Source organism: Triturus cristatus, chromosome 2_1 (assembly GCF_964204655.1).
Source record: "Triturus cristatus chromosome 2_1, aTriCri1.1, whole genome shotgun sequence".
In the NCBI taxonomy this organism is placed as follows: domain Eukaryota; kingdom Metazoa; phylum Chordata; class Amphibia; order Caudata; family Salamandridae; genus Triturus; species Triturus cristatus.
This window is the reverse complement of record NC_140581.1, coordinates 279,046,984-279,060,386: the sequence shown is the minus strand read 5'-3', so window position 1 is coordinate 279,060,386 and position 13,403 is coordinate 279,046,984. Positions and strand designations below refer to the sequence as shown.

General features: G+C 50.4%; 1 protein-coding gene across 2 annotated transcripts in view; it reads left to right on the top strand.

The window, feature by feature from the left end:
• NUP155 (nucleoporin 155) overlaps positions 1–6,616 on the top strand; it is a 711,261-nt gene extending 704,645 nt beyond the window's left edge. For both annotated transcript variants that reach the window (XM_085631101.1, XM_085631098.1), the window contains one exon: positions 6,001–6,616. In XM_085631101.1, coding sequence (XP_085487227.1) covers positions 6,001–6,151 — 151 coding nt within the window. In that variant the 3' untranslated portion in view covers positions 6,152–6,616. The remainder of the gene's footprint in view (positions 1–6,000) is intronic.
• Positions 6,617–13,403: the final 6,787 nt, after the last annotated feature.

Here is a 13,403-nt window from a genome sequence, read left to right as displayed (position 1 = left end):
CCTGTGGGCATCAAGGACACCCGAAGTAATCTCCCTTGGAGTGAAGGAGTCACTCCCCTGCGTCTGCAGGCACCGCAACAAAGATGAGCGGTCTGCTGCTCCTGACATCCTACGGACTACAAAAAGCCCAGCTAAACAGGTTGTGGTTCTTCAACTCCCTCGAAGCATGCATTGTCTTCTCAGCAAATTTGGAGCCAGTATCCCTCACCGGAAGTGCTGGAAGAGAACCCCTGTGCACTGCGCTGACTTGCCGTTGCCAAGGCTTCTTGATTCTGTCCTCCAGAGATCTTCAGGCTACAAGAGGCTCCAGCCTCCAGCATCTCTTCCTGCCAAGATCATCGTCCTCACCGCATCCTCTGCATCGTGGGCCTACATCTTTGGTGAGCTGCTCGAGGTCCTATTGCGACTCCTCTTCCTTCAGCCTGTGGCTCCTCTTGAGGGTCTTCTTTGGCTTCAGTGGGCTCCCCTGCTTGCTCAGGACCTGCCCTGACTCTCTGGCATTTGGTGAGTCCCTTGGACCTTGCTGGTCCCAACGCTGCACCTTTTTTGTTTACAATGTCTGTTGCTGCTGCCAAGGCTTTTTGGTGCTCCCGCCAGACACCAACCCCCTGGTTCTTGACTTCTGATGTGGGATAGCTCGTGAATGGCTCCTGGTCTTCCCAGCATCGCCTGGTCCTCACAGCTGCAACTCCAAGGACACTGTCATCACTCCTTCATCTTTCGTCATCGGTGGTCATTGGTTTCCCGTGCCTCCTGGTCACCTCCGAGTGGCATAGACTCTGTCCCTTCTCTTGCAGGTAATTCTCCTCAAGAATCCATTCTTGGATTCCACTGGACTCTTCCACCTTCCATGTCAGCGACATCTTTCCATTGTGGTCTACGGCTGTTTCCGACGCCACTTTGCACCTATACACCTGTCCACCCTAGTGAGGGTATCCCTGTTCCTGGGGTATCAACGGGTGGGGTGACTCTCCAACCTTCTTTCTTCCACAGGGTTTTTTCAGGGTCCACTGGGAAGGGTCCTTTACTTATTAAAAACTGCAACCGCAACTTTCCCGTTGACTTGCATTGAATACGCAGTTGTGTTTCCACTCTGCACACAGCCTCTTTGGGGTTCATGGGTACTTACCTCAGGTGGTTCCTTGTGTCCCCAGCTCTTCTGAGTCTTAGGGTCCAAGTCTCGACTTCGGTCGCAGTTTGCATTCCACTTCTTTAGTATATGGTTTGGTCTCCCCCTGGAGACCACTGTGTATTAGTGCTTACTTACCTGTTTTACATGTGTATTGTGTTGATATTTCCAGGTAGGAGATATACCAATGTGTTAGGGATTGTGTATAATAAATATAATTATTTTTATAACAACACTGTGTGGTTCTTTTTCATTTAACCTACATTATATGATTAGTTCTGGTGAAACAAGCTGCTTAACACTCCTTCTGGACTAAGCCTGAAGGCTGCTTGCCACAGCTATCACTTAGAGAGCTTTCTATGGTTGTCTAAGACCACTAAAATCACCATATGGGTTGCCTGGATTAGTGCAAGGTGCTTCACTTAAATAAGTGTGCACCATATACTAAGCCTGCCTCCTAGAGGTGGGTTTTGCAGATTGTCCTAAGGGGCTACTCCCACCCCTTCAAGACCACCCCTCCCTCCACGTCTCCATCTTATGACCAGCTGGCGGAGGATCATTTGCCCTTGCTCCGAGAGGAAATCATGGGTATCTTGGCCAAGGGAGCCATAGAGAATGTTTCAGGGCCAGAAGTAGGATGCATTTAAACAAGGGATTTCATCCTATCCTAGATCTCCGAGCCCTCAACCTCTTCTTAAAAAGGAGAAATTCAAGAAGTTCACGCTAGCTCAGCTAGCCCAGGTCTTGTCTGCCCTGGATCCAGAAGACTGGATGGTAGCGTTGGACTTGTAGGATGCTTATTTCCATATCCCTGTCCTGCCTGTCCACTGGAATTATCTGTGGTTCAAGGTAGGCCATGAGCACTTTCAGTTCACGGTGCTCCCTTTTGGACTTATCCGCACCCCTCAGGAAGTGATGACAGTGGTGTCAATGTCACTTATCTGGACGACTGGCTGTTAAAGGTGGGCTCACCCCAGTCTGTTTTCTCAGAACTCCAGGCTATGGCGGACCGCTTGCATTCTCTGGGGCTCACTATCAATGTGCCAAAGTCACACCTGACTCCCTCTCAGACACTCCCTTTCATAGGAGCTGTTCTGGACACAGTGCAGTTTCGGGCTTATCCTCCTGAGCAGCGAGTACAGGATATTCAGTCTATGATACCAATGTTTCAGCCTCTATCCTGAATTTCAGTGAAAATTACTCTGAGGATGCTGGGCCTCATGGCATCCTGCTAGTAACACATGCCAGATGGCAAATGCGAGATATGCCGTGGGACCCTATATTCCAGTGGGCGCAGCACCAGGGGAACCTATCTGACATGGTCCAGATCTCGGAGGGAACTGCACATGACCTGCAGTGGTGGGTAACAAACCGCAATTGGGTCTGAGGCAGAACTCTCTGCCTTCCCCAACCAGATATCACAGTAGTGACAGATGCGTCACTCCTGGCATGGGGCGGCCATCTGGGAGAGGTGGAGATCAAAGGACTCTGGTCTTCGATGGAATCCAGACTCCCCTTCAACCTGTTGAAGCTCTGAGCTATCCAATTGGCATTGAAAGCATTTCTAGCCTCCATCAAGGGAAGGCTGTAGAAGTGTTTACGGACAACACCACTGCCATGTGGTACTGCTACAAACAGGGCGGCGTGGGGTCGTGAACCCTTTGTCAAGAGGCCCTGCGTCTCTGGACATGGCTGGAACAGCAGGGCATTTCCCAGGTTGTTCAACACCTGACAGGTTCTCTGAACTACAGGGTGGACAAACACAGCCGTCGATGCCTAGCAGACAGTGGTGGCTGGTGACATTTGAAAGTGGTGGGGCGTAAAAAAAGGGTCTAAATGTGTTTTGTGTCATAGCGAGCCTGATTGACTAAAGGGGAACTGCAGGACCCTCACGCCAAGGAAATTTTGAAGAACAAAAAAAAAAGGCCCAAAGGATGCAGGTTAAACCACATTTCAGAAAGCAAGAATATTTATAAAAGTAGGTAGGATATGTAGACTTGAAATAATTAAACACATTTAAAACTGTCCCATATCGTGCTTCAGTCCTGCTTGCACCCGTGCCATCCATTTAGCCTGACTGCATTATTTTAAAAGAATAGGGAACATTGGCGTTAGCCGCCTGACCTTATTGCCAAAGAAAGATGAACTATATGTCCCCTCAGGTCTCCATTAGGGCCAAAGATTGGGTGGCGAAAACAGTGACCAAGTCTCCATAACCACACTCTCTCAGATGCATTGAATTAGTTATATAGCGCCACTCATACCAGTGCAGGGTGTCTGAGCACTTTGCATCACACGCATATTACACACAGACATTCAATCATACATGTGTAAATCACTGTGTAGGAAATGTTACGTAAAGGACTAAAAGTGTAGGAGTCACATGTCATCCATACTGGTAGGCAGGATAGTTTAAGAGTGCTTGGTGTGGAGAAGCACAAACTCAGAGTCGAAAAAGAAACAGCATAGTTGGGAGTTTTCTTTAATAATAAGAATCGATTTCTAGCCAAATTAACCCTTTTTGCAACATTGATCAATGTTCTGTACTTTGCAGCGTGTATGCAGTTCTAGGATGAAAGTTAATACCTCACTATTCTATATTAGGACTAAGGACTTTAAATTATACATTGCAAGTAACCTGCTGATCTGTTTACATCTGTAATCTACATGGTACACGTTCTCTGCAGCAGGCATATTAACCCTCTGCACTAACTTCACCTAAGTCAAAACCACAACTATACAAAATGCTGATCTCTCTCTCCAGGAAGATAATTAATCACACGAGTTATCTTGACATTTATGTGAGGCCTGGTAATTGCGGGGTGAAAGAAACGCTGCAGCAGGTACTTTAAAGGCATAATAAACTTTCAAACACGGCGCCCCCAGGATTCCAGCACCCGGTGCGGTGGCACCGATCGCAACGCCCTAAAGCCAGCCCTGACTGGCATTGATACGGCACCGGAGGGTCTAAAATAGTAATGAATGTACATAACTATTTTAGGCCTAAGGAGGGCCTAAAATAGTTTTGTACATTCATAACTTCACAGTAACGGCCGGCATGATGGGGGTGGGGGTCGTCACGGGGGGTGGAGGCGGGTGGGTAAATGAAAGAAGATTATAAAACTTACCATCCTCGTCCTGCAACATCTTCTGGATGCGTTCCAACTCCCGCTCCGTCCTGCAACACCGCAGCTTCTGGATGCGTCCAAACTGCCGCTCCCGCCGTCCTGAAGCTCTCGTCGTCATGTCGTCATGAATGAAAGGCAGCCTCCCTCCCTCCGCTCTGCCAATCACAACGCTGAGGCGCAGTAGAGAGTGCCCCAGCCGGGACCATTTTCGCTATGTAGAGTGGGCGCCGTGGGCGGTGCTGCTCGAGGGCATGGGGGGAGTGGCTTGCCCAGTGTTGTGCATACGGACTGTTTGATCGGCCCCAGGGCCGGCCAAACAGTCCCTATGCACAACACTGGGCAAGCCACTCCCCCCTGCCCTCAAGCAGGACCGCCCACCCCCGATCAGGCACTTCTGCTTTCTCGCAGTGCGAGAAGGCAGAAACATAAATGGTAGTTATTACCATTTATGTTTCTGCCTTCTCGCACTGCGAGAAAGCAGGGGGGCGGCGCCCAAACGCCCGTATGGAGGAGCCGCCACTGCTAGCAGATCATGATTCGTGTCTCCAACCGGAGGTGATGCAAGGTCTCTTTCAGCAGTATGAAGAGCCTTAGTTAGCTCTGTTCGCCTCTGCAAAGAACGCGCAATGTCAAACGTTTTGCGCACTGGAGTTTCCAAGGCAGCTCTAACTCGGAGATGCTTTTCATAGACCTGAGGCCTCCTGTACCCCTTTCCGCCCATACCACTCCTTCCCAGAGTCATCAAGAAAATCAGGAACAACCGGGCCCACCTCATCCTTGTGGCTCGAGACTGGGCACGGAGAGTCTGGTATCCCGAACTATTGAGCATGGCCATCGATCCTCCATTCAGGCTGTCCCTTCGGAAGGGTCTTCTGTTGTAATAGCAGCCTCTGCATCAAGATCTGCAACTTATTGGCTCAATAGCAGCCTCCCGATGGGCTCTGACCACATTCCACCAGGCCCAAAGCTCTACCACTCTGTTGCCAAGTGTAGTCCCTGTCTTGGACATCTGCGAGGCAGCTACTTGGACGTCACACCATATGTACACAAAGCACTACTGCATGGACTTCCAGGTTCGCCTAGAGATGTATTTTGCCTGCTTGGTCCTACAGCAATTTTTGATTTGAGCCAATTCACAGACCTACCTCCAAATAGGCACTGCTCTGGTATCTATTCAACGGGTTAGAAATCTGCTGTTAGGAGTCTCTATCAGAAGAGCAAGTTGCTTGCCTTTAGTAATGTTCTTTCTGGTAGAGACTCTCTTTAACTGCATATTCCACACCAACTCTCCCATTCTTCCCCTTCTGTTAGTTGGACTCCATTCATTATTAAGACCTGACGTCTAGGAATCTGCACACTGTTCAAAGCCAATTTGCTGTTGCAGTTTTGCATCTGGGTACGTGCAAAGCCACAAAAGCAACAGACAGCATACAGAAGTGGCATGGGTCCTTCACGTCATTTCTGTAGCAGAACAGCGTCCGCGCGAAGCCACACAATGCCACTACCTACACGCAAAGGTACTACTCAAAAGTTTCTGGATCCAGTCTGACACCTGGATAATATTCAAAGGTGAGAAATCTTTCTTCTAGAAAGAGCGTTACCAAAGGCAAGTAACTTGTTAACAAATTCTTTTATTGAAATTATGGATTGGTGTAATGTTGCATCTTTTTTATGTAAATTAACAAATTAATTTGAAATATGAATGGGTTAGTATTTCTAAACTAAATGTAACTTTATTCACAGGCGGCGATTCACCACTGTCTGCTTGGATGCACTCTGTTTTTACCTTGTCGAACTTCAGTCTATGAATCCCTCACTAGCATTACAGACCATCATTGGAAACTTTAAGTCACTGCAAGCAAAATTGGAGCGGTTAAATAACATAGTAGTTTGAAAGCTTGAACTCTGAAATGTATCCTGGGGCCTGTTCTGGAGCCCGGAATAAAAAAAACACTGGGAAGAGAAAAAACATTACCAGGAATTGTTAGAATGTGTTTTTTATCCTGGTCACTCAACAACAAGTTATTCTGCCAAATCATGTCCTCATCACAGTACAAGAAAACCTTTCCAGCAACACCGAATGTTTATACTTACTGCCGAACTTTGCTATGAAGTTATAATATTTTATTAGGATTAATTGTGTTTGGAGACCTATGATCAACATGTCTTTCAGCATCAAAACCGACCGTGTTGGAAAGAATACTGAATACTTTTGTATCTTTTCGCTTCTTCTACCGCAATATCCAGTCACCCAATGTAGGGATTGGGTGTTGGTTTGAATATCTTTTTATACTGCCATTCGCCAGTAGGAGGTAACATTTTGTACAAAATGATGTAAGAAATTAAACAATTTAACTAATGTGTGGTATAACAAATGTTTGTTTTCTTGCTGTATATAACGTTACAGTTTGCATTGTAATTTTTCATACGACTACACCTACATTCACGTATTAACTCATCACGTATTCAAAGTAAGAAAAATTGTATATAAATGTAGGTGACACTATCATCTGTACAGATAAACTGTTGCCTGGATGCTGCATTAATGGCAGATTACCAACGCTGAAATCTTGTCTGCCACCAAAGCTTGTTCAACTGGTGGCAGTAGAGTGATACAGTGCAAGAAAGTTAGCCATAATGGCAGTTTTAGATCTACCTGTTATTTCTCTTCTTCACCCTCTTGCTTTGTTACTTTTTCTCCTCAATCAGACTCAGGATCTTGAGTTATTTGAATTAAATAACAAGTATTTTGCAAGTATAATGAAGGAATTTCATAGTAATATAAACCTGTACTTCTAATAGGTAAGTCTTCCTGCAGATGTTTCATTCCCAGTTATCAGACTGATACCATGAGACTTTTAGTGGAGCTTCCAGTCAGTGCCAGGTGGAGTCAGAGCATCTCCAGTCTAAGAGTTGCCATAGAGGTGGGAGAGGTGTGGCGCAGCGGGTGCCTGACTCCGGACCACGGGGTTCACAGTTCGATCCTTGGTGCCAGCAGTAGGCTAGCCCAGCACCATGTGACTCTGGGCAATAGCTTGCTTAATCTTCCCGACGGCCCCCTGCGCCGGGACACCTCTCCAGTGGTAGCTGTGCGCTTCATAAATGCTGGTATTTCATTTCATAGATACTGGAAATGAAGTAGCGGCTGCATAATGGCAGTAGAGACGTCGGTTACATTTTTATTCGCACAGAACAGACACAGAGATCCTGTGATACCTAAAACGATTTTGCTATTTTTATATGTATTCCTTGAAGATTGTGCCCAGAATTTAAGAATCAGCAAAGGTGTTGTGTCTATGGTCATTGATGTTAAATCTTTACGGAGGCCTGTAAAAGTCGTCTGTCTGTGAACTGCCTCATGCTACAGGTATGTGGTGTTTGGACCTGGAAAATGACACAGCAGACAGACTATTGGTGAGCCATAGCTGAAAGCACTGGAGAGACAGGCAGACCTCTAACTGGCTTTTCCAGTTAGAGGGTGGTTCCACATCACCTTCACTCTCATGGGGACGCCCAACCCAATTTCCTAATAAGTACCTGATTTTTTAGGAGTAGGCTTGCCACCATTTCAGGCACAAAAAGCATAAATGCTCCTCTTGATCCTTGCACTGTAAATCAAATTTTAAAAGACCTGTTTGCCACTCTAAGACTCCTGTAGAACAGGCAGATTTCTCTTCAGGTGGCTATTTCTAACCACAGATTTCTCACTTATAAATATCCCCCATAGGCCAGACTGAATCCAGAGAATTGTGGTGTAGATCAGAGTTGACTCTATACCGCCGTTGAAGTGACGAAGCAAAGCTGCATACAAGCCTCACTCCTGTATGCTCTCGGTTAATTTCTTTCCAAACCTTTCAACATTGATCCGGAGCTCCAGTGCTATTTCTGTCAATCTTCCAATGACTCTTAATACTTCAACAGTGTGGAAGTGAACAATGTCCCCATTGAAAGCTGTAGGGTTTAGGCCGTTATGCAATTGCGGGAAGTAGTTGTCGTAACGAATGCGCACAAGGTGTGCCTTTTGTTCCTGGACACTAGTCATGGCTCAAAGTTGTGGGACAAATGTGCCCTAATGTAATGGAAGGTGATTTGAGGCAAAGTCGTACATAATTGAACATAAGATGTTGTTTTCGATCTGCACACAGGTCCTGTTTCCTTTCCAAATCGTGAGCCCGGTCCTTTGGCAGTTCCCGCGACCTCTCTAATTACCATTCAAAATCCTCAGGTTAAGTTAAAGTCCAAGCAAAGGCCGCTCTCACTCCTAAGAGAAGACTCAAAGGCATCAAGGTTTGGGTTGCACTGGTTCTAGGCCACAGGCCACGGAACCAACACATCAGTTGGTCTCAGCACGCCCCCAGCTACCCAGGCCATCATCGGACATGCAGCCTTTAAGGAGGCTGTGCTATAAATATTTAGTGATCTTCATGCTGCTTCTGGTGTGCCATCAGGCCACAGAACAGCAAGGGCCTCCAGTTCGGTCCCTCTGTGCCCCCTGTTACCGGACCCTTACTGACTCCAGTACAGACTGCCACACCATCACACAGTCAGATTCCAAATCGCCCAGTACAGATACCGACTGTACTAGCATTGGTTGATGACCTAGTGCCGACAACCATGTCACACCCATGTCATTGTCAGACCGAGCTCAACCAGGGCAGCACTACTAACTCACAAAAGCGCAAACAACTATCATGCTGCCTGACTCTAATGTTTTGTCTCTACCCCAATGCGGTTATCATCAAAGGATCAATTTTCATTTTGGTTCTCACTCTGATCCTTCGCCAGAACAGGATGCAACCCAGGACGCTGATGATGATGAGGGCGGCTTTCTTTTCCCTCATTATACTGTTGGTGCCTTATACCTCGACTTAAAATACTCCAGCTGGCTTGGCACCTCCTCTAAAAAGAACTTGATTTGCCACAAATGGCAGAAAGTGCCTTTATTGCAGTTGTGGTTTGGTGGACAGCTGAGGTACTAGAATTACAGCTGCTTTCCATTGAGACTGACTCCAATGTTTAGACAAATTTGCAGCCTTGGCCAGCAACCGCAGAGACATTGCTTCAAATCAGTTACACCCTCAAGAATACATGATGGTTACCCGGTCGAAACCATGTTCTTGCCTGCCCATTAGTCAGCAGGTGACCAGACAACTCAGATTTCTATTATCAAGTCCCCTACTCCGGCAAAATTTAATTGTACAGAATTTGACCATTAAGGTGCAGCAGTGGCAGATATTGCACAAGCCAGAAGGGGCAGCAGTCCTCCAACACCTCCTCCCTTGCACGACATCCAACAAACCACTTTAGTTTGTCCTCAGCGGCTCATGCCTAACCCCAGAGAGACAGGAATTATCACTTCCTCACAGGTTGTCGATCGATCATATCTGAAAGAAACACGTTAGTTAGATTCCTTACCTTAGAATATCCCCAGGTGTCAGGGTGGATCCGGAAAGGTTTTTCGTCAGCAGTACCCTTGCGCGTCGGTAGGCGTCGTCTGCAACTCCGCCATCGGCGTCGTGATCGCTGGGATGACGTCGTCGGAGTACTTAGGCGCCGCCCTCGTGCGCTGACGTCAGTTCTTCTTCCGCGCCAGTAAGCGCAGATCCGGGAAGAGCATACCCTTAGTCACTTTTTGACTAACTTTTTTGGACTATTTTGGTCTATTCTTTCGATTCGACTTCTGGTGCCGTTATGGATGCCCGGGTTCAAGCCGTGCGACGCCTGTCACCGACTCATGTCAGTTACCGATCCCCACCATCAGTGTCTCTACTGCCTTGGGGCCGACCATGATGACGAGTCGTGCCCCGACTGCCGGGCCTTGACCTCGAAGGCTAGGCGGGAGCGGTCCCGCAAGGTCCTCGAGATCCGGCAGTCTGCTCCGCGCCGCTCGAGGTCCCGGTCGAGGAGGAGTAGGTCGAGGGACCAGTCGCGGAGCCGAAGTCATCACCGCTCGTCAGGTTCGGAGTCCTCACATTCAGGTAAGTCGAGGCACAGTAAGAAGAAGTCGAAGAAGCGACACCGCTCTTCTGACTCCCCTCGCCGGTCGCGCAACTCGGCCGAGGGCTCGGGTGGCGAGTCGCGTCTGGCCCCATACTCTCCAGTCCTTGGGCCTCACACGACTCCGGGCGAGATTCTGGACTTCCTCGTGGCCATGAGGAGTCTCGCTCCACTGACGAGGCCTGCCTGCCTGCCCCGGCGCCGTCGTCGACTTCGGTCCCAATGCCGCAGGTCCCCGTGGGATCCAGGCCTGGATCCCGTTTGACGCCGGTTGACCTTACGACCCCTCCGCCGGCACCAACCCCTATGGTGCCGCCCCCGGCGCCGTATTCGGACGACGCCGTCCCTAGTTTCAGTCCGGGTCCGGCGTTGGAACGGCGGCGCCCCGCGCCATCTCCGGCGCCGATGGATGAGCATTTCATCTATAACCCGGCTCCGTCCTTTCTACCTGTATACCAGGAGACAGATGAAGGGGAGGACTGGGAGGGGTCTGAGGATCCTCTGGCACAGCAGTGCCAGTTAAGTCAGGACTGGGCAGACGAGCTGGGGGATGCCAGTGGTCTTGACACTTCGCCCGACACTGGCTTCATCTCTCCTCCTTCCGTGGCTACGGAGGAGGGTGCGACTTATTCTGTGGTGCTGCGTAGGGCTGCCGAGGCCCTTCACCTGGAGCTCCCTGCAGCGGCCGTGAGGACTAATCTCGCTGAGGTGCTTCAACCGCCAGTAAGCTCTTCGGAGCCTCTACTGCAGTTCAATGAGGCCCTCACCGACGTTCTGATGGGCACTTGGTCCAAGCCATCCACAGTCTCTCCTGTGGATCAGAACGTGGCCCGGAGCGACCGCCATGCTCTGGGAGACCCCAGCTTTCTGTCAGTACACCCCACCCCTGAGAGCCTGGTTATCCAGGTTATCCAGGATTCTCCGGATCGGGAATCCAAAAGGTTGGAGCAGTTTGGTAAGAAACTGTTTTCCTCCCTGAGTTTGGGGTTGCGGTCCATTAATACTGCGTGCCTTTTGTACCGTTAAACCCACTCCTTGTGGGATACGGTGGCGGACGTGCTGCTCCAGTGTCAGGAGGAGGCCAGGACACGGCTCGCCCAGGCTCTTGCTGAGGGGCGGGACGCAGCACGGTGTTCCATTCGATGTGGACTTGACACCACGGACTCGCTGGGTAGAGCAATTGCGACAAGTGTGGCGATTCGTCGTCACGCCTGGCTGAGGTCCATGAAATTTTCAGGGGATGTCCAGAGCACCCTCGTGGACATGCTCTTCGATGGCCGTCGCCTTTTTGGCAACAAAGCAGATAGTGCGCTGGAGCGCTTTAAGGACTCCAGGGCTACAGCCCAGTCCTTGGGCCTCTCGGCCCGCGCCCGCAAACTTCCGCATTTCGCCACTTTCGTGGCCAAGGGAGGGGCACTCCCACACGTTAGTCCAGCCACAGGCCGCAGAACCAGCCTCAACGCGGTCGCGGACGTGGATTCCGATGTGGCAGAGCAGGGGGACAGTGAGCCGGTCAGTCCACATCTGCTCCCGCAGCATCTGCCTCAAAGCCTTCCTAGTCTGAGCTTTCAGGCCCATTCAACGCCAGTGGAAAGCAGAGTTCGCCATCTCCTGCTCCACTGGCGTACCATCACGTCGGACAGGTGGGTGCTACAAATCGTCCGAAGGGGCTACTCCCTCCCCTTCGAGGTGACCCCTCCAGCCATGCCACCTCAGTACCACCGCATGTCGGGGGATCACTTGCAACTTCTGCAAGAGGAAGTTACGGCCCTCTTGGCCAAGGGGGCCATCGAGCGCGTTCCTGGCCCAGAAGTAGGACGAGGTTGTTACTCCCACTACTTTCTGGTTCCCAAGAAGGGCAAGGGGGGCATACGCCCTATTTTGTACCTCAGGAGCGTCAACGCCTTCCTCCGGAAGGAGAAGTTCAAGATGCTGACTTTAGCTCAGGTTCTGGCTGCCCTAGACCCTCGAGACTGGATGGTAGCGTTGGACTTGCAGGACGCATATTTCCACATCCTCGACCTGCCGGCCCACCGGCGTTTACTGCGGTTCACGGTAGGCCACGAGCACTTTCAGTTTACCGTGCTCCCCTTCGGCCTCACCAGTGCCCCTAGGGTGTTCACGAAAGTGATGGCGGTGGTCGCAGCTCATCTGCGAGATTAGGGGTTCCAGTGGTACCCTATCTCGACGACTGGTTGTTGAAGGTGGGCTCGCCCCAGGCAGTCTTCTCCCACCTCCAGACTACGGCCGACCTCCTGCATTTGCTGGGGTTCTCCATCAACGTGCCGAAGTCGCATCTGAGTCCCTCCCAGAGGCTCCTTTTCATCGGAGCGGTTCTGGACTCGGCGCAGTTTCGGGTCTATCCTCCTGAACAGTGGGTTCGGGATATTCCGGCTCTGATTCCCATCTTTCGGCCTCTATCCCGGGTTTCAGTCAGGTTGGTGCTGTGGCTTCTGGGTCTGATGGCCTCCTGCATCCTGCTGGTACATCACACCAGGTGGCGGATGCGGGCTCTGCAGTGGGACCTGAAGTTCCAGTGGGCTCAATATCGGGGCGACCTGTCCGACCACGTCCTGATCTTTGAGGGCACTGTGAGACAGTTGCAGTGGTGGCTCATGGACCGCGATTGGCTCAGTGGCAGATCCCTCTCCCTACCCCAACTGGAGCATGTAGTGGTGACGGATGCGTCCCTCCTGGGATGGGGGTTCCACATGGGAGAGGCGGAGATCAGAGGCCTCTGGTCTCCGGCGGAGTCGCGGCTCCATATCAACCTATTGGAGCTGCGGGCGATCCGGCTTGCACTGAAGGCATTCCCTCCCTCTGTCCGGGGAAGTGTAGTGCAGGAGTTCACGAACAACACCACCGCCATGTGGTATTGCAACAAACAGGGCGGGGTGGGGTCGTGGACCCTTTGTCAGGAGGCTCTGCGCCTCTGGACATGGCTGGAACATCAGGGCATCACCCTGGTGCTTCAACATCAGGCAGGTTCTCTGAAAGCCAGGGTGTCTGAACTCAGCCGTCGGTGCATGATGGATCACGAAAGGCGTCTGAACTCTGACGTGGCGCAAGGCCTCTTTCGGCAATGGGGAGAGCCTTGGTTAGATCTATTCGCCACCGAAGAGAACGTGCAATGTCCTCAGTTCTGGGTG